The 21,465-nt window shown below is 44.6% G+C and overlaps 1 protein-coding gene across 1 annotated transcript in view; it reads left to right on the forward strand.

Moving 5' to 3' along the window:
• Nucleotides 1-21,465, forward strand: part of hcrtr2 (hypocretin (orexin) receptor 2) — a 73,785-nt gene that overhangs the window by 21,673 nt on the left and 30,647 nt on the right. The window contains exon 2 of the mRNA XM_052024844.1: nt 16,708-16,886. Coding sequence (XP_051880804.1) covers nt 16,708-16,886 — 179 coding nt within the window. The remainder of the gene's footprint in view (nt 1-16,707; nt 16,887-21,465) is intronic.

Genomic DNA, 21,465 nt, shown 5'->3' on the forward strand with positions numbered 1-21,465 from the left:
AAGTGTCGAAGTGGTCATCACGTTGCTCTACTGAGGTAGTGATCAGTGTTGTGCAGGTTGGTTCAAGAACCGAATGGTTGAAGGGAAGTAGCTGTTCTTGAACCTGGTGGTGTGGGACTTCAGGCTTCTGTACCTCCTGCCCGATAGTGGCTGCGGGAAGATGGCACGGCCCGGATGGTGGGGATGTTTGATGACAGATGTTGCCTTCTTTGTAGATACATTTGATGGTGGGGAGGGATGTGCCCGTGATATATTGAGCTGAGTCCACTACTCTCTGCAGCTTCTTAGGTTCCTGCACATTCAAATTGCCGTACCAGACCCTGATGCAACCAGTCAGGATACCAGTTAGTACATCTGTAGAAATGAAGTATATGTGACAATTAGAAACCAATTACTAATTAGCAAACCAAGTGGACAGAGGGAGAACGTGCAAACTCCACACAGTCAACACATGAAGTCAGGGTTGAACCTGGGTCCCTGGATCTGTGAGGCACCAGCATCCCACCAGGCTCAAGGACAGCTTCTATCCTGCTGTTATAAAACCATTGAATGAAACTTCTCTCTTCTCCCACCTCCCATTAGGCCAAAGATACAAAAGCCTGAAAGCATGTACCACCAGGCTCAAGGACAGCTTCTATCCTGCTGTTATAACCCTATTGAATGGACCTCTTGTATGATAAGATGGACTCTTGAACTTGCAATCTACCTTGTTATGACCTTGCACCTTATTGTCTGCCTGCACTGCACTTTCTCTGTAACTGTAACGCTATATTCTGCATTCTGTTATTGTTTTTCCCTTGTACTACCTCGATGAGATGAAATGATCTGCATGGATGGCATGCAAAACGCAGTTTTTGACTGTACCTCGGTACATGTGACAATAATAAACCAATTTACCAGTTTACCAACCGCTACACCATCATGCCATCCCCGATGCTTGCAGTTGTCTTCTGCTGAGTGGTTTTAAGTGAAAAATTTTTGCTGGTATTTATTTTCTCCCCTGATTTTATACACAGCAGTATCTTGCAGAGTTTGCACCTCACTTGCTCTGCTCTCTGAATGTGCCAATGATCTTGCTAACTCAAGCAGCTCAAACAGTTTAATATCTTTTTAAGGGTTTCCCATTAAAGTTACTGTAGTGTGCATCCTCCCACACCCTGCATTTTTAGCTCTCCTTAAAGATCAGAAAATTTGCATGTTATTGCAAATGACCTCAGCCATGAGCGATATTAATTTTTCCTTTTATTTCTGAAAACATCTCACGTGCCAGATTCTGCTGTTAAGTAAAATATGCTCTCAGTGCCATTTTACTCCTTGTACGTAGTAGGTGTGGGTGATAATGTTTTGTGCCTAGGCTTCAGTTCTTCATCGTCATAGTAAAACAGGAGTGTGTCTCCTTGTATCACTTGTGGTACGAGACAGTTCTGTGTTCAGTTCTGGTCGCCTCATTATAGGAAGGATGTGGAAGCTTTAGAGATGGTGCAGAGGAGATTTACCAGGATGTTGCCTGGATTGGAGAGCATGTCTTATGAGGATAGGTTGAGTGAGCTAGGGCTTTTCTCTTTGGAGAGAAGGAGGATGAGAGGTGACTTGATAGAGGTGTACAAGATGATAAGAGGCATAGATCGAGTGGACAGTCAGAGACTTTTTCCCAGGGTGACAATGGCTAACACGAGGGGACATAATTTTAAGGTGATTGGAGGAAGGTATAAGGGGGATGTCAGAGGTAATTTTTTTTTACACAGAGAGTGGTGGGTGCGTGGAACGCACTGCTGACAGTGATTGTTGGGAGCTACATTAGGGACATTTAAGAGACTCTTTAGATAGACACACGAATGATAGAGAAATGGGGAGCTGTGTGGGAGGGAAGGGTTAGATAGATCTTAGAGCAGGATAAAATGTAGGCACAACATTGTGGGCTGAAGGGCGTGTACTGTGCTGTAGTGTTCTATGTTCTATGTCAAACCTGCAAAGTCATGTTTCCAAGCAAAGAATGACTGAGGGCAGCTTGGAATGCAGACTGAATGGTAAGACGCTATGGGCATGTCCACAGTACATGACTGCACAAGTGCTCTGAATGTACAGAGCGTTACTCTTTATTTAAATCCTTATATCCAACATTGGTTGGCTTGCATAGCAGCTGTAGGTTTTAATGGAGGACAGACTCAGATACAGACAAAATTGCAAAGAATTCCCCATACTAGATCAACCATCAACAGCAAATGCTCATTCTGGGTGATACCCAAGCACAAGTTGATCACAGCTGGATTCCCAGATGTTTCATCCTCATTGCCAGTGTAAACTGCTGTGGTTTGCCTTTTGTATCTGCGATTAATTAGTGCAGGCTCACTGCTGTGATACTGGCCATGCTGAGAAGTGCACACACTCTCACAGAAAGATGTACAGTGCTCATAAAAAGGAAATGTCATCAATGAACATCATGTTGAGCATCAAATGAAAATCACATAACAACACAGCATTGCTGTGAATAGTCTCAGGGACACTGCGGTAAGGTGTCCATTTGTCTTTTAAACTTCGAAGTCAAAATCAAGTTTATTGTCATATACACAAGTACACGTGTGCACAGGTGCAATGAAAAACTTACTTGCAGCAGCATCACAGGTACATAGCAGCACAACATTCAAAAGAAAAACTGCCTAATGTCAAGAGGCAGTACACTCTTAAGGGCAAGAACCTTAACAGTATTGAAGAGCAGAGAGACCTTGGGGTGCAAGTCCATGACTCACTGAAAGTGGCTACACAGGTAGACAGGGTGGTTAAGAAGGCTTATGGAATGATTGCATTTATTAATCGGGGTATTGAGTCTCGGAGTCAAGAAGTTATGATACATCTCTACAGAACTCTGGTTGGGCCGCATTTAGAGTATTGCGTGCAATTCTGGTCACCTCACTATAGGAAGGATGTTGAGGCTTTAGAGAGGGTGCAGAGGAGGTTTACTAGGATGCTGCCTGGATTAGAGGGCATATGCAATCAGGAGAGGCTGGACAAACTTGGGCTCTTTTCTCTGGAGCGGTGGAGGCTGAGGGGTGATCTGTTGGAAGTGTATAAAATGATGAGGGGCATAGATAGGGTGGACAAGCAATATCTTTTTCCCATTATTGAGCGATCCAGTACCAGAGGGCATGCATTTAAGTTGAGGGGGGTAGATTCAGAACAGACATGAGGGGTACGTTTTTTACTGAGAGAGTGGTGGATGCCTGGAATGCGTTGCCTGATAGGGTGGTGGAGGCAAATTCATTGGGGGCATTTAAGAGGGGCTTGGATGGGCACATGAATGAGAGGAAAATAGAGGGATATGGGCATTCTGTAGGTAGGAGGGAATAGCTATGTCGGCACAACATTGTGGGCCGAAGGGCCTGTTCTGTGCTGTACTGTTCTATGTTCTATATGTAAAAACATAAATTAAACATCCACTACCATTGATTATCAATATGGAAATGTTCTTACCTGAACACTGAGGCTTCCAACAAATGACCTGCTCTTTGGTGCCAGTGTAGTGCAGTGAGATATTTACACAGTTGGAACAATATTGCAAGCCAGCATTCATCCTGTACCAGTGAGGACGACAACTAATGCAGAAGTATTGCAACATATGAGTATATTTTAATATTAATTTTTACAAAAGTAAAACAATTAATATCTTGTAAACAAAAATAAAATACCGCAGATGCTGGAAACTTGGAAGGACAGAAGATGCTGGTAACACTCAGCAGGTCAGGCAGCATCTGTGGAGAGGAAAGCAGATCGAAAGGTTCAAGCAAGTATAAAGGCAGGGAAAGTGGGGAACGGAGGAAAGAAAAAACACAAAGTTAGATTGCATGGAATCCAGGGAGAGCTAGCTAATTGGATATGGTAGGAAGCAGAGGGTAAATTGGTAAATTGGTTTATTATTGTCACATGTGCCAAGATACAGTAAAAAAACTTTGCTTTGCATGCCATCCATACAGATCATTTCATCACATCAGTACATTGAGGTAGTACAAGGGAAAACAATAACAGAATGCAGAATAAAGTGTTACAGCTACAGAGAAAATGCAGTGCCGGCAGACAATAAGGTACAAGGTCATGACGAGGTAGATTGTGAGGTCAAGAGTCCATCTTAACGTACAGAAGGTTCATTCTAAAATCTTATAACGACAGGATAGGATCTGTCCTTGAGCCTGGTGGTATGTGCTTTCAGGCTTTTGTATCTTCTGCCCGATGGGAGAAGGGAGAAGAGAGAATGTCCAAGACGTACGGGTTAGGAAGTTGTGGGCATGCTATGTTGGTGCCGGAAGCGTGGCGACACTTGCGGGCTGCCCCCAGAACACTCTACACAAAAGATGCATTTCACTGTGTGTTTCAATGTACATGTGACAAATACAGAGATCTCATCTTATCTTTGATTATGCTGAGTACTTTACCGAGGCAGTGAGGGGTGTAGACAGAGTCCATGGAGGGGAGGCTGATTTTCGTGATGTGATGGTGGAAGGTTGTTTTTCGGACTGCAGTCCTGTGAGTAGTGGTGTTCCCCAGGGCTCAGTGCTGGGCTCATTGCTATTTGTCATCTATATCAATGATTTGGACGAGAATGTAGAAGGCGTGGTTGGTAAGTTTGCAGATGACACTAAAATAGGTGGTGTCGCTGACAGTGAAGGTGGTTAGCCGGAATTACAGAGGGATCTTGATCAGTGAGAGAAGATGGAAACCAAAAGCAGAGTTGTAATTTTCCAGCTTGGGTGAGGGCAGGAAATGTCACTGATCCAGACATCAGTGTGTCAGGAAAACTGGTGAACGGGAACTAGAGTATAACTGGGACCCAACATGTAGCACACACCGAATGGGAAGGTCGACGTAACTGAGACCCAGAAGGATTCTCATTGCCTTTTTGGAACCAAAGGAGTACTTGTACAATCTGAGATCCATCTCAGGTCAGCAGGAAACCTGGTACTGGCGGGAAACTGGTTTCACTCCCATTGATACAGTCACAGAAAAGGCACGCCAGCGGCTCCACTTCATTGGGAGATTTGCTATGTCACCACAGACTCTTCTTCAAATTTCTACAGAGCATTCTGACCGGTTGCATCACTGCCTTGTATGGAGGCTCCAATGTGCAGGATTGCAAGAGGCTGCAGAGGGTTGTAGACTCAGCCAACTCCATCATGGGCAAATCCCTCCCCACCATCGAGGACATCTTCAAGAGGCGGTGCCTCAAGAAGGCGGCATCCATCACTAAGGACTCTCACCACCCGGGACATGCCCTCTTCACGTATTTGTATTGGTTTATTATTGTCACTTGTACCGAGGTACAGTGAAAAACTTGTCTTGCATACCGATCGTACAGGTCAATTCATTACACAGTGCAGTTACATTGAGTTAGTACAGAGTGCATTGAGGTAGTACAAGTAAAAACAATAACAGTACAGAGTAAAGTGTCACAGCGACAGAGAAAGTGCAGTGCAATAAGGTGCGAGGTCACAACAAGGTGGATCGTGAGGTCATAGTCAATCTCATCGTATAAGGGAACTGTTCGATAGCCTTATCACAGTGGGATAGAAGCTGTCCTTAAGCCGGGTGGTACGTGCCCTCAGGCTCCTGTATCTTCTACCTGATGGCAGAGGGGAGAAGAGAGAATGTCTCGGGTGGGTGGGGTCTTTGATTGTGCTGGCTGCTTCACCAAGGCAGTGAGAGGTAAAGACAGAGTCCAGGGAGGGGAGGCTGGTGTCCATGATGTGCTGGGCTGTGTCCACAACCCTCTGCAGTTTCTTGCGGTCCTGGGCAGAGCAGTTGCCGTACCAAGCCGTGATGCATCCAGATACCATTGGGGAGGAGGTACAGGAGCCTGAAGACCCACTCTCAATGATTCAGGAACAGCTTCTTCCCCTCCGCCATCAGATTTCTGAACGGTCCATGAACCCATGGGCACTACCTTTTGTTCACACTCTTTATTTAGTTTTGTAATTTATAGTAATTTCATGTCTTTGCACTGTACTGCTGCCACAAAACAACAAATTTCACATCCTCCAAGTCAATGATAATAATTCTGATTTAAACAAGGAACATCTTAAGATAAGATAAGATCAAATAGGGTGTCTTTATTAGTCACATGTACATCAAAACACACAGTGAAATACATCTTTTGCGTAGAGTGTTCTGGGGGCAGCCCGCAAGTGTCGCCACGCTTCCGGCACCAACATAGCATGCCCACAACTTCCTAACCCGTACGTCTTTGGAATGTGGGAGGAAACCGGAGCACCCGGAGGAAACCCACGCAGACACGGGGAGAACGTACAAACTCCTTACAAAAAGTGGTGGGAATTGAACCCGTGTCGCTGGTGCTGTAATAGTGTCACGCTATCCACTGCACTACTGGTTGTTGCAGTGATTGTAACTGACACGCAATAACTAAGTAAGAAGAAGTGGAAAAGAATTTGCATCAGGATTATTTGCAACAGACCTGTTTGAGTTGGAGTGGGTGAAGGTGGCGATGAGACCAGTGGGAGTGTCCAGTTTTATTTTTCTCCCTGGCAGATAGTGTAAGGTGACAGAAGTTATGTCAGTGAACAGGAACCCATTACATGAGCTGTTCTTCCATGGTCAGGAACATCTTTGAACCTTACAGGAGTTGAGACTTGGAGCGAGAGCAGGAGAATTAAGGGGAATTGCTCGCTTGAGAGTTTCACTTGCAGGAATTTTAAAGAGCCAAGCCAGCTAATTCTTAATGAATAGATGATTGGCTAATTAGCTAATTATCAGCAGCCAGTAAAAAGAACTTAGTGTCAAGTGGTGTAGCCATTTTGGGTGGGGTTGCTGTCTAGTTAAAGTGCTGTTGGCTGGCTAAGTGTGGGCTTTGGTGAGCAATACTAAGGTGAGAGTAGGTTTTTTTGTCTTATATTTTTTTCCCCTCAAAGCTTTTTATTCATGGTAGGTGAGCTCAGACCTGTGTTGTGCTCTTCCTGTGCAATGTTGGAACTTGGGGAGGCTGCCAGAGTCCCTGATGACTCTGTGTGCAGGAAGTGTGTCCAGCTGCAGCTCCTGACAGACTGCATGACTGCACTGGAGCTGTGCATGGGTTTACTTTGGACATCTGCAATGGAGCCTGAGGGCACGTACCACCAGGCTCAAGGACAGCTTCTATCCCACTGTGGTGAGGCTATTGAATATGATGAGATGGACTGTGACCTCACAATCCACCTTGTTGTGTCTTTGCACTTTTATTGTCTACCTGCACTGCACTTTCTCTGTAGCTGTGACACTTTACTCTGTACTGTTACTGTTTTTACCTGCATTACCTCAATGCACTCTGTACTAACTCAATGTAACTGCACTGTGTAATGAATTGACCTGTACGATTGGTATGAAAGGCAAATTTTTCACTGTACCTTGGTATAAGTGACAATAATATACCAATGCTAAGAATATTGTGGATAGCATGTTTAGTGAGTTGGCCATACTGATGTTTAAAGGCCTAGGGAAAGATAAGGAATAAGTGACCAACAGGCAGACCAGTAGTAGGAAGGTAGTGAACGAGTCCCCTGTGGTCATCTCCCTCCAAAACAGATGTACTGCTTTGGATACTGTTGGGGGAGATGCTCATCAAGGGAAGGCAGAAGTAGCCAGGATCGGGGCACCGTGAGTGGCTCTGCTGCACAGGAGGGCAGGAAAAAGAGTAGCAGAGCTCTAGTGGTTGGGAATTCCACGGTAAGGGGAATAGACAAGAGCTTGTGTGGCTGCAAATGGGGCTCCTGGTTGGTGTATTGCCTGCTGAATGCCAATCCTGAGTTCAGAGCCAGAGCTTGGGTCACAGCTGCAGTTCATGGTTCAAACCGTACACCTGACTTGTATCTGGGAATGAAGGTTTGAGTCTGGTGATGGTTTGAACCCCCAAAAACATGGTTTTTCAGGGCTTCATAAACTTTGTCCAAAATAACATCACTGATATGGAATGAGCTGCCAGAGGAAGTGGTACAGGCAGGTACAGTTACAACATTTAAGACATTTGGGCAGTACATGGATAGGAAAGGTTTAGAGGGATATGAGACTAGCTCAGGTAGACAACTTGGTCAGCATAGGCAAGTTGGGCCAAAGGGCCTGTTTCTGCTGCATAACTTTGACTCATGACCATAATGATCAACTTTGCTGCCAGTGTTTCCAGCGGTTTGTTTTTGTATGTATTCTACCTGATGTCACTTGTAAATTGATCAAGTTGCTTCACTTATACCTGCCCTCTTTGAATTGAATACATCTTTCAATTGCTACGCTGGGCAGCATGTGACACAGCATTGTTCTGCAAAGCACGCAGCCCACACATTGTATTTGGGAGTGTTGCTCCCAGAGGTTTGCATGTGAGTCATTGAATCTCTTTGTCTACCTGCTCTCTGTTTGAGAGGAATATGGAGGTTTCAGAAGCCAGGCACCAAGTTTGCAATGAATAAAGACCAGGTATGCTGCGAGGGATTGGAGTAACTTTTTTTCCCCTAACAGCAGCCTGACATGTAGCTGAACTTGGAGCAACAAAACCATGGGAGGAACTCAATGGGTCAGGCAGCATCTATGGAGGGAAATGGACAGTTGATGTTTCAGGTTGAGATGTTGACTGTCCATTCCCTCCATGGGCAGGCATGGTAGTGTAACAGTTAGCATAACACTATTACAGTGCCGGTCACCCAGGTTCAATTCCGGCTGCTGTCTGTGAGGAGTTTGTACGTTCTCATGTCTGTGGGTTTCCTCCCACGTTCCAAAGATGTATGGGTTAGGTGGTTGTGGGCATACTATGTTGGCACCAGAAGTGTGGTGACACTTGTGGGCTGCTGCCAGAACACTGTGCAAAAGATGTATTTCACTGTTTTGGTGTAAGTGTGACTAGTAAAGATCCCTCTCTAGATGCTGTCTGATCCACTGAGATCCTCCAGTTTTGTTGCTCCAGATTCCAACATCTGCAATGTCTTGTCTCCATATAGTTGAACTTGTTACCATATCTCTCCAAAGCACCACACTAGTCAATCAGACATAGGCTTCATCCTATTTCAAGTCTGCATGTTGTCAGTGCAGGTATGATTTCAATACTATTTTGAAGTGCACATTAAATGCAAAATATGGAAGAGCTGAGCTGAAAGAGGGTTAGAGAAATGAGGATTAGAGAAATGAGGATCTGACCGTCAGTCATCACACACACAAAGCTCACCTCATTCAGGAGTTGTATCTTGCTGGCTTAGGCTCGTTCCTAAGTGGATAGGAGAGGTTGAGAGGGATGCAGGTAGGTAGCTTGGTCAGCATAGACAAGTTGGGCCAAAGGAAGGGCCTGTTTCATGCTGTATAGCTCTGACTCACTGATCAAATTGCCTGCCTGGGGTGACCCTGTGCTCAAAGTTTATTGATGAATGCAAAAGACCTACCTCTCCATTCTGAAGAACCCCAGAGTCCAACTGTGTGACCTGAACTGGACAGCTCATCCGACAGGGCACTTAAAAAGCCCCTTTCCCCTCCCCACAACATCCCCAAAGCCCTGCCCAATCAGGCATGCAAATGTCGAAGGCTTCAATGTGTTTTTTGAATGATGTATAATTACAAAAACTATTAGAAAATAGGTCCTGATGCAGGGTTTCGACCTGAAATGTCAGCAATTCCTTCCCTCCCCACCCCCACCCCCAAACAGACGCTGAATTACCTGTTGAGTTCATCCAGTGGATTGCAAGATGCTGCAGAGGGTTGTAGACTCAGTGACTCAGCCAGCACCATCATGGGTACAACCCTCCCCACCACTGAGGACATCTTCAAGAGGTGGTGCCTCAATGGGGCATCCATCACTAAGGACCCTCACCATCTGGGACATGCCCTTCTCTTATACCATTGGAGAGGAGGTACAGGAGCCTGAAGACCCGCACTCCACTTGTCAGGAATAGCTTCTCCCCTTCTGCCATCAGATTTCTGAATGGTCCATGAGCACTCCATTATTCCTCCTTTTTGTACCACTTATTTCTTGTAATTGATAGTAACTTTTGCTCTGCACTGCTGCAAAACAGCTAATTTAAGTCAGTGATAAATCTAATTCTAATCTGTATTCCCAGATATTGCTGCAATTTACAGAAAGTTACAGAAATATTTTGTGATGGAGTCATTGAATCACAGCATAGAAACAGGTCTTTTGGTCACTGAGTCTGTGCCAACCATCAAACACCCATTTACACTATATGTAAGTCAATTTTTTTGAATTATTATTATTATTATTCTCATCAACTCCTGCCAGATTATACTCCTCACCCACACAAAGGTTGGGAGGATTGGGAGCTTCAGTTCCCAGGAGTGAACGTCACCAATAGCCTGTCCTGGTGCAACATGCAGATGCCATGGTCAAGAAAACTCACCAGCACCTCGACTTCCTCAGAAGGCTAAAGAAATTTTGCATGTCCCCTTTGACACTCGCCAACTTCTATTGATGCACCACAGAAAGCATCCTATCTGGATGCATCACAGCTTGGTATGGCAACTGCTCTGCCTGAGAATGCAGCAAACTGCAGAGAGTTGTGGACGCAGCCCAGCGCATCATGGGAACCAGCTTCCCCTCCATGGACTCTATCTGCAGCCAACATAATCAAAAACCCCACCCACCCCGGACATTCTCTCTTCTCCCCCCTCCCATCGGGCAGAAGATACAAAATCCTGAAAGCACGTACTACCAGGCTCAAGGACAGTTTCTGTCCTACTGTTACAAGACTATTGAACAGTCCCTTAGTATGATAAGATGGGCTCTAGACCTCTCAATCTACCTTGTTATGGCTTTACATGTTATTGTCTACCTGCACTGCACTTTGTCTGTAATTGTAATACTTCATTCTGCGTTCTGTTATTATTTTCTCTTGTACTATGACGATGCACAGATAAGATATTTTTGTTAATCACATGTAGATCAAAACACAGTGAAATGTATCTTTTGTGCAGTGTTCTGGGGGCAGCCTGCAAGTGTCACCACACTTCCGGCGCCAACATAGCATGCCCACAACTTCCTAACCCGTACGTTTTTGGAATGTGGGAAGAAACTGGAGCATCCAGAGGAAACCCACGCAGGCACGGGGAGAACGTACGAACTCCTTACAGACAGTGGCCGGAATTGAATCTGGGTCGCTAGCGCTGTAATAGCGTCACGCTAACCGCTACACTACCGTGCCTGTCTAATGAAATGATCTGTATGGATGGCATACAGAACAAAGATTTTCACAGTATGTTGGTACATGTGACAATAATAAACCACCTTACCGCAATGAGGGCAATTTACAAAGACCAATGAACCTACCAACCTGCATGTCTTTAGGATGTGGGAGGAAACCCATGAAGTTGCAGGGAGAACGTGCGAACTCCACATGAAGAGCATCCCAGGTCGGGATTGAACCTGGGCCATTAGAGCTGTGAGGCAGCAGCTCTACCAGATGCGCCTCTGTGCCGCCTCAAGTTGTCTCTTAGTTTAAATGGACTCGGTGTTAGACATTGAGTACCTGTAGATTCTTTTGTCTTGTAGCTTGCATTGCCAGCAAAGTGGAACATCCATTATTGAAAATGATGACACTCAAATGATGTCAGTGTCTGGTACAATAAAGCATCAAAAATAATAGCAAATACACTCAATTCTTTCATCTGCATTTACAATTACATGCATTGCATCCATGGTCTTATGCAATTTCAAAGATTGCCAGCAATTCTTGCAAATTATGTTTGACTACAGCATTGTGCGCTGTTGTCGAGAATACGCTCTTTCATTGTCAAATCTTTCAAAGACAATGTAGCTGAAACTGTACCCTTTTAAGCATCTCTTGCTAGTCAGAAGGCGTGTAACTGAAACAGCTGTCAGCTGTTAATTTTCCTGTAAAACAAGCCTTTGAAAAATCCATAAAAATTAAACCATTCTGAATAAAGTGTGGCAAGAAGCATTTTCCCATTAAGCAGGTCTGTTTCGGTAAAACGAGGCTGGAGGTCCAGTCAGAGTACACATCTGGAGCTTGAACATACAAATATGTTCTGTTCCATTGACTTATAAAACTGTGGTTAGATCACATCTGGAATATTGCATTCAGTTGTGTTCGCCCCATTATAGGGAGGATTTGGAGAGGGTACAGAAGAGGTTTACCAGGATACTGCCTGGATGAGAGGGCATGTGCTATAAGAAGAAGTTGGACAAACTTGGGTTGTTTTCTCTGGAGCGGCAGAGGCTGAGGGGAGACCTGATAGAAGTTTATAAGATTATGAGAGGCATAGATAGAGTAGGCAGTCAGTATCTTTTTCCCAGGGTGGAAATGTCTATTACTAGAGGGCACACAGTTAAGGTGAGAAGGGGTAAGTCCAAAGGAGATGTGCAGGGCAAGTTTTTTTTACACAGGGAGTGGTGGGTGCCTGGAATGTGCTGCCAGGGGTGGTGGTGGAGGCAGATACAATAGAGGCATTTAAGAGGCTCTTAGACAGGCACGTGAATATGTAGAGAGTGGAGGGATATGGACGTTGTGTAGGCAGAAGGGATTAGCTTAGTTAGGTATTTAGTTACTAGTTTAATTACTCATTTAATTATTAGTTACAAATTTGCTGATACACCACTGTTGTCGGACAAATCACAGGTGGTGATGAGTCAGCTTACCGGAGCAAGATAGGACACCTGGTCGAGTGGTGTCTCAACAACAACTCACTCAACATCAGTAAAACTAAAGAGCTGATTGTTGACTTCAGGAAGGGGAAGGAGGGAGAACATGCGCCAGTCTACATTGGGGGATCGGTGGTAGAGAAAGTCGGCAGCTTGAAACTCCTGGGCGTTAACATAGCAGATGACCTATCCTGGGCCCAGCACATAGATGCAATCGCAAGGAAAGAGCGCCAGTGTGTTTACTTCCTTAGGAGTTTTTGGATAGTCACTGAAACTTCTCCAGATGTACTGTTGAAAGAATCCTGACTGGTTGCATCAGGGTCTGGTACGGCGATTCGAATGCGCAGGAATGTAAAGGGTTGCAGAGAGTAGTGGACACAGCCCAATACATCACGGGCACTTCCCTCCCCACCATCAGGAGTATCTACATGAGGCGCTGCCTCAAGAAGGCAACGTCCATCATCAAAGATCCCCACCACCCGGGCCATGCCATCTTCTCGCAGCTACCATGGGGCAGGAGGTACAGAAGCCCGAAGTCCCACATCACCAGGTTCAAGAACAGCTACTTCCCTTCAACCACTCGGTTCTTGAACCAACCGGCACAACCCTAATCACCACCTCAGTACAGCAACACTGGGACCACTTTGATCAATTTGCACTAAAATGGACTTTGCTTTTTATTTTATTCTAATTGTGTTCATTCTTGTAAAAATTGTGTTTTATTTATATTTAATTTATGTTTTTCTTGTGAATGCTGCTTATCTGATGCCATGTGCCTGTGATGCTGCTGCAAGTAAGTTTATCACTGCACTTGTGCAGATGACAATAAACTCGACTCTGACTTTGGCAGGTTAATTGGCCACTGTAATTTTCCCCTAGTTTGTGGAGACACAGGAGACTGCAGCTGCTGGAATCTGGAGCGACAAGCGATCTGCTGGAGGAACTCAGCGGGTCGAGCAGCATCTGTGGGGAGGGAAAGGAACTGTCTACAATTCCTTTCCTCCCGCGGCTTCTACTTGACCTGCTGAGTCCCTCCAGCAGATCGCTTGTTGCCCCTGGTTTCCGGTTGAGTGGGAGAATCTGTAGGGGAGCTGATGGGATTGGTGCGAATATGGTGAATGATGGTCCACCCTGATTTGGTGAACCAAATGGCCCTGGTTCCATGCTGTACGAGCCTACGGTTGTCCTGAGTGCTACCCGGGGCGTATACAGAAACCGAGGGAGGTGAACCCTGCAGTTCTAGCAGTGATCCCTTTACTCCCGATAACTACCTTTAATTTAAACCTTTTGTCCTGGGCGATATTTTTCCCACCTTCGCCTGCAATACATTGCACCACTTTCAGATGGTAGTGTTACTGGGGATGCAGCCATTTAGTGCACAACTCTTTTATGAGGATAGGTTGAGCGAGCGAGGGCTTTTCCCTTTGAAGAGAAGGAGGATGAGGTGACTTGATAGAGGTGAACAAGATGATAAGAGGCACAGATCGAGTGGACAGTCAGAGACTTTTTCCCAAGGTGACAATGGCTAACACGAGGGGACATAATTTTAAGGTGATTGGAGGAAGGTATAAGGGGGATGTCAGGGGTAAGTTTTGTTACGCACAGAGTGGTGGGTGCGTGGAACGCATTGCCGGCAGAGGTTGTGGGGGCAGGTACATTAGGGACATTTAAGAGAGTCTTAGATAGACACATGAATGATAGACAAATGGGAGGGAAGAGTTAGCTAGATCTTAGAGCAGGATAGTGTCGGCACAACATTGTGAGCTGAAGGGCCTGTACTGTGCTGTAGTGTTCTACATTCTATATGTTCTATGTTAACCCTGACTCCCCCTGAGAAGGTGGTGTTATGGACTCAGTGAAAGTCCCTTTAAGATAGAGAGTGTGTGTGTATGTGTGTGTGGGGCGTGCTTACGTCAATAGAAGATAAAGGACGTAATGACGTTGTTGAAGAAGTCAGAAGAAGAAGAAAGAGAGAGAGAGAAGGGAGAGAGACACCAGCCTGCTTGTTTTCTCTATCGATGGATGAGAAACGATAACTGTGTTTGCCACTGAAATCCATGTATGGAAGTTGGAAGTAATCCGGTGGAGTTCACTTTGTTGCTGACCTGTAGAAGGAAACAGGTATTTGTGTGTGGACGACCACGATTCGGATGCTTTTCAGGGTGAGGAAGTCACTACCGAGTAAACACTGAAGTGTCGTTTGGGTTCCATCGTGGAACATTTGGATTTCGTATGTACTCTCTCTAAGTTTTTCTACATCTACATCTTATCTTCAGACAACGGTGGTTGTTGAAGAAGCCCTTGCTCATGTTTCACCTTATGGCTTGCGGAACTGAACTTTAAGAACCATTCAGGAACTGGGAGTTTTGGACTTTGTCACACACACACACAAAGAGTTTAGTTTTGGGGTTAACGTTCGAGGTTTAACATTTTTGAATTCTAACATACTAACATTTTTACTTTTATTTTACGTATTATCATAAGTAGTGATTAATAAAATAGTTTTTAACACTGAATCATGCTCAGTGTGTTTCTTTTGTTGCTGGTTTGTGACAGTGGACCAAATGAGGAAAAGGAAATAGGCAATTAAATGGCAAGATTTAAATGGACCTTGAAGTGTAGATTCATGAATCAGTGTAACAGACTGCAGGATAAAGCCATTAAAAAACAATTGAATGTTCAATTTTGTTCCTGGAGACGTAGGCTGTGGAAACAAGGCTATAATGAGCAACATTCTGATTAGCCCGTCAGGATTTGCATTCACAGATTAAAACTCCATCACAGCAAATAAAGATACAACAGAAAAGCTGCGTGTAGTTCACTAAAATATTTCCAGTGGTGGGGTTACAGTCATCTGGGGAGACAGGTGAAATTATAGCAGCTTTCAGTGAAGGACAGAAAATTGGGGACATAAAGAGTTGTAAGTAGAGATAAATTGTTTCAATTCTGCAGCAAGATTAAACAAGGGAGCTCAATTTTAAGAGAATCATAAATCTCACATTTTGGTTTATGAAAGCATTTTAGAAGAAAGAAAACTAAGGATTGGAGCAAAGTAGATTCTTATTTTGGTTTCAACTTTGGGCCATGAGGTGGAATATTGTCTTTTGCAAAATTAGGCCTGAGTTCTTTATGCTTTACAAGTAAATTGAAATCACCTTTAGTATTATCTCAGTGTGTTTGCTTAAACTTCAAGCAAAATTATAGTGTGCTGCTCAATTAAGATGGTGTGTAGTACTTCATCAACGCTGGTTCATCAGCTTTGGCTGTGTGTGGCATGCTAGTTATGGTAGCACTGTGGTTAAGTTACTGAGTTAGCAGCCAGAGTTCTGGATAATTAATGTGGGGTGTCAAACACAAATATGGTAACAACAAACCATCTGCTGGAAGATCTCAGGGGGTCGAGCAGCATCCGTGGGAGGAAAGGAAGTGTCGACACTTTGGGGCGAAACCCTGCATCAGGACTAGTACACACAGAGGCACGTATCCCTCACCACCATTCAGGGTCCCAGACAATCCTTGCAGGTGAGCCAACCTCCCCTCCATGGGCTCTGTCTACACTTCTCACTGCCTCGGTAAAGCAGCCAGCATAATCAAGACCCCACCCACCTGGGTCATTCTCTCTTCTTCCCTCTCCCATTGGGCAGAAGATACAAAAGCCTAAAAGCACATACCACCAGGCTCAAGGATAGCTTCTATTCTACTGTTATAAGACTATTGAATGGACCCCTTGTACAATAACCTCACAATTTGCCTCGACATGGCCTTGCACCTTATTGTTTACCTGCACTGCACTTTCTCTGTAGCTGTGACACTTTACTCTGTATTCTGTTATTGTTTTACCCTGTACTACCTCAATGCACTGTGTAATGAATTGACATGTACGATTGGTATGCAAGACAAATTTTTCACTGCACCTCGGTACAAGTGACAATAATAAACCAATTCCAAGTTGCTAACCTCAAAATTTAACCAGGTTTCCCTCTCCACAGATACTGCCTGACTTGAGAAATTAAGGAAGGAATGTACAGATGCTAAAAAGGTTGGGTGTTAACTTTGCTGTTTCTAATTCTTTCTATCTCTCCCAGTTTGTGTTGCAGTTTGGAAGAATCACCATATGAGGACGGTCACAAACTATTTCATCGTTAATTTGTCATTTGCTGATATTCTTGTTACAATTATCTGCCTACCTGCCAGTCTGCTAGTTGACATAACTGAGACCTGGTTCTTTGGGCAAGTTCTGTGCAAAATAATTCCTTACCTACAGGTAAGCACTAGTTAATTTGACTTCAGTGGCAATCAATGTACAAGCAAGTGTTCATTATCTAGCTTGTAAAATTTGAACTATGTAAGCTAAAAAAACAAATGGAAAATTAGATTATGAATATTGCAAAGCTACAGGAGAAACAGAAATGAGTCATAATCTTCAATGCATCAAGCACCCTTTTAGACTAATCCAATTCTATTCTGCCCACATTTGCACCATCTCCCTCCTGATTCCCCTGTACACCTACACACTCGGGTAACTTGCAGCAGTCTTTGGGAAGTGGGAGGAAACTGGAATATCTTGGGGGGGAATCCTGGACTGCCACAGGAAGAATGTGCAAACCCCACACAGCGCCGGAGGTCAGGATCGATAAGATAAGATATCTTCATTAGTCACATGTACATCAAAACACACAGTGAAATGCATCTTCTGCGTGGAGTGTTCTGGGGGCAGCCCGCAAGTGTCACCAGGCTTCTGGCGCCAACATAGCATGCCCACAACTTCCTAACCCGTACGTCTTTGGAATGTGGGAGCACCAGGAGGAAACCCGCCCAGACACATGGAGAACATGCAAACTCCTTCCAGACAGCGGCCAGAATTGAACCCAGGTCGCTGGCGCTGTAATGGCATCGAACCCAGTTCTCTGGAGTTATACGGCAGCAGGTCTACTCACTACGCAGTAGTGCCATTCTGAAAAGCGAGCTGAGAGCACGATGAATAATGACAGCTAGAACATCACCATTCTGTTCATGCAGGAGAATTTATTCTAACCTGAAAAATAGATTAAATCTGGGATGGTTCAGTACATTTAACTCCCAAACTGGGCACCATTATGAAGTTGCTTCTCCCTGTTAAGCACAGCAAAATCATAAATTCATTTATAAAGAGTGCTCATCCAAATTGACTTCATGTGCAGAGAGCAAACTTCCTCCTGTGTTACTGTAGACAGGGGACCACTCTGCCTGATTCACTCTCAATCTCCCGAAGGCATTCAGTTGGTAATGGCAGTAAGGTTCACCTTCACTCCTGAGCCAGGTGAACTAACTGCAGTTGTTTCACATTGCCCTGAAGATCTTTGCACCATGTGGCGGAGAAAAATTCTAGTTTATTGGTTCTAGTTTCTGAATATCTTTTAGTGACCTTACAAGAAGGTTGTAGACAGAGTAATAGAGAGATACAGCATTGAAACAGGCCTTCCAGCCCACTGAGTCATCAATTGACACCAATATTAGATTCATCCTATTTTTAACCTCTCCGCATTCTCATCAATTCTACCACTCACCTACACATGAGGGACAATTTTGAGCACCCAGGGGGAAACTCACATGGTCACAGGGAGAGCATGCAAACTCCACACAGACAGTACCCGAGGTCAGGATTGAACCTGGGTCTCCAGCGCTGTGAGGCAGCTGGTCTGCTAGCTGTATCAAGAATGGTCTCATTTCTCCAGCCAACAGTCCCTCCTAACCAACAGTGCCTCCTGACACCCACCTCTTCTTCCACCCTAGAACACAGAACATTACAGCACAGTACAGGCCCTTCTGCCCACGGTGTTGTGCCTACATTTTATCCTACTCTAACATCTATCTAGCCCTTCCCTCCCACATAGCCCTTCATTCCTCTATCATTCATGTGCCTATCTAAGAGTTTCTTAAATGTTCCTAATGTATCTGCCTCCACAACCTCTGCCAGCAGTGCGTTCCACGCACCCACCACTCTCTGTGTAAAAAAAAAAACAAAAAAAAAACTTACCCCTGACATCCCCCTTATACCTTCCTCCAATCACCTTAAAATTATGCCCCCTCATGTTAGCCATTGTCGCCCTGGGAAAAAGTCTCTGACTGTCCACTCGATCTATGCCTCTTATCATCTTGTACACCTCTATCAAGTCACCTCTCATCCTCCTTCTCTCCAAAGAGAAAAGCCCTAGCTCACTCAACCTATCCTCATTAGACATGCTCTCCAATCCAGGCAGCATCCTGGTAAATCTCCTCTGCACCCTCTCTAAAGCTTTCACATCCTTCCTATAATGAGGCGACCGGAACTGAACACAATACTCCAAGTGTGGTCTGACCAGAGTTCTATAGAGCTGCAACATCACCTCATCGCTCTTCAACTCAATACCCTGGCTAATGAAGGCCAACACACCATACGCCTTCTTAACAAGCCTATCAATCTACGCGGCAACCTTGAGGGATTGATGGACGCGGTCCCCAAGATCCCTCTGTTCCTCCACACTGCTAAGAGTCCTGCCATTAACCTTGTATTCTGCCTTTAAATTCGATCTTCCAAAGTGTATCACTTCACACTTTTCCAGGTTGAACTCCATCTGCCACTTCTCAGCCCAGCTCTCCATCTTATCACTGTCCTGTTGTAATCTACAACAACTTTCTACATTATCGACAACACCACCAACCTTCGTGTCATCTGCAAACTTACTAACCCACCCTTCCGCATCCTCATCCAAGTCATTTATAAAAATCACAAAGAGTGGGGGTCCCGGAACAGATACTGTCTTGAAAGCTCATCAAGTGAACACCTTGCGTGAGTAAAACCCCCCTCGACACAGTAGGAATGATAAAGCAAAACATAGCGAGAACCTCTATGTGATATACATCAGTCTCAGAGTAAGGTGAAACCACCTACAGTAGTGAAAAAGGAATTCAGAATGAACTCTATTCCAAAGGTTTGGAGCATCTGTTGTTTCAAAGGGGAAGGCTGTAATGCTGTAATGTCCTAGTATAATAAATTGCTAGAGGTTTTTCTATAACTCCAGAGCATCATAGAAAATTAAAGCTCTTCATGTCAAGAAAATGGAATATTTAGCTTAATCCCAGTGCCTGGTTCTTGGGTCATTATGGGCCATTCCTCTTCAAATTGGTGTGTGTAGTTTTTACATAAGCTAAGAGTGTCTGTTGCTACTGCCCTTCCAGGCGTTGAGTTCTAGACAACCTCGATCTCCTTTACTTCCCCAACTCCCCTTTAGTCTCTTCACCAGTTGGTTGTAAAGAGCCTCTGAATGGGCAGAAAAAGGGCTGAGGTAGTGAGGTTTGGGGGGGTGGGGGGGGAAGTTGTTGGACTGCAGAGCTTCAGGGCTTAGCTGAAGCCCGTCACGTAGAGATTTCCATGGGAAATGGGCAAGGTACCAGAATTGGAGGAGGGCTGCTCCCTTGGGAAGACATGGGACCAACTGCAGGAGGTCGTAGAGATAAGGAGCAGTGAGACGACAAAAAGGTATTAAAAAAGATGCACCCTGTTGCATTGGTTAATTTGGTGAATCAGGCGGAAAACTTAAGGCATCAAGACAATCAAAATTTTTTTTTGCATTATATCTTGTCCAGCAAGAGCCAGGCATGGTCCACTTGAGAGCACTCTTGTCTCCAAGTCAGAACACTGTAGGATCAACAAAGAAAATGCTGAAGGAACTCAGCGGGTCAGGCAGTATCTGTGGAGGGAAATGGACAGTCGACATTTCAGGTCGAGACCCTTCATCGGGAATTGAATTGACCTTCAAGTAAACCTCGGCTGGCAGTCCAGTGCAGTACTGAGGGAGTGCCAAACTCCCAGGGATGCCATCTTTCAGATAAGACAATAAATTGATAGCTCGTGTTTAGTCTTAGGTACATTATCCTATTGTACTATGTCAAAGAAGAGCATTAGAATTGCCACAACGTCTGTCCAATGTACATCCATCAGTCAATATCATTAACAGTAAATTCTGGTCATTATCACATTACTGTTTAAGAGAATTTTTTCCTTGAGCATTCCTAATGCGTTTCTTATGATACAGTCCTAATGTGGGCAAAGGGGGTTAGTGTAGATGGGGATAAAGATAGGCATGGACACGATGGGCTGAAGGATCCGTTCCTGTGCTGTACGATTCTCTCACCTCCCAGCCTCTGTCGCTATCTCCGCCCTTCCTTCCCCCACCTGTCTATCATCACCTCCTCACCTGGATCCACCTATCACTTGCCGCTCTTGCCCCACACCTTTTCCTCATCTCATTATACTTTATTATCTTTAAGGTATCTTTATTATTAAGATCTTAAGATATTAATAAAGATCTAAGATCTTTATTATTTAAGATATCTTAAGATATCTTTATTAGTCCTGTGAAAAATTTGTCTTACAAACCGATCGTACAGGTCAATTCATTACACAGTGCAGTTACATTGAGTTAGTACAGAATGCATTGATGTAGTACAGGTAAAAACAGTAACAGTACAGAGTAAAGTGTCATAGCTACAGAGAAAGTGCAGTGCAATAAGATGCAAGGTCACAACAAGGTAGTCCATCTCATTGTATAAGGGAACCGTTCAATAGTCTTATCACAGTGGGGTAAAAGTTGTCAAGTCTGGTGGTACGTGCCCTCAGGCTCCTGCATCTTCTACCCGATGGAAGGGGAGAGAAGAGAGAATGTCCCGGATGGGTGGGGTCTTTGATTATGCTGGCTGCTTCACCAAGACAACAAGAGGTAAAGACAGAGTCCAAGGAGGGGAGGCTGGTGTCCGTGATGTACTGGGCTGGGTCCACATCTCTCTGCAGTTTCTTGCAGTCCTGGGCAGAGCAGTTGCTGTAC

Source organism: Pristis pectinata, chromosome 10, assembly GCF_009764475.1.
Source record: "Pristis pectinata isolate sPriPec2 chromosome 10, sPriPec2.1.pri, whole genome shotgun sequence".
In the NCBI taxonomy this organism is placed as follows: Eukaryota; Metazoa; Chordata; class Chondrichthyes; order Rhinopristiformes; family Pristidae; genus Pristis; species Pristis pectinata.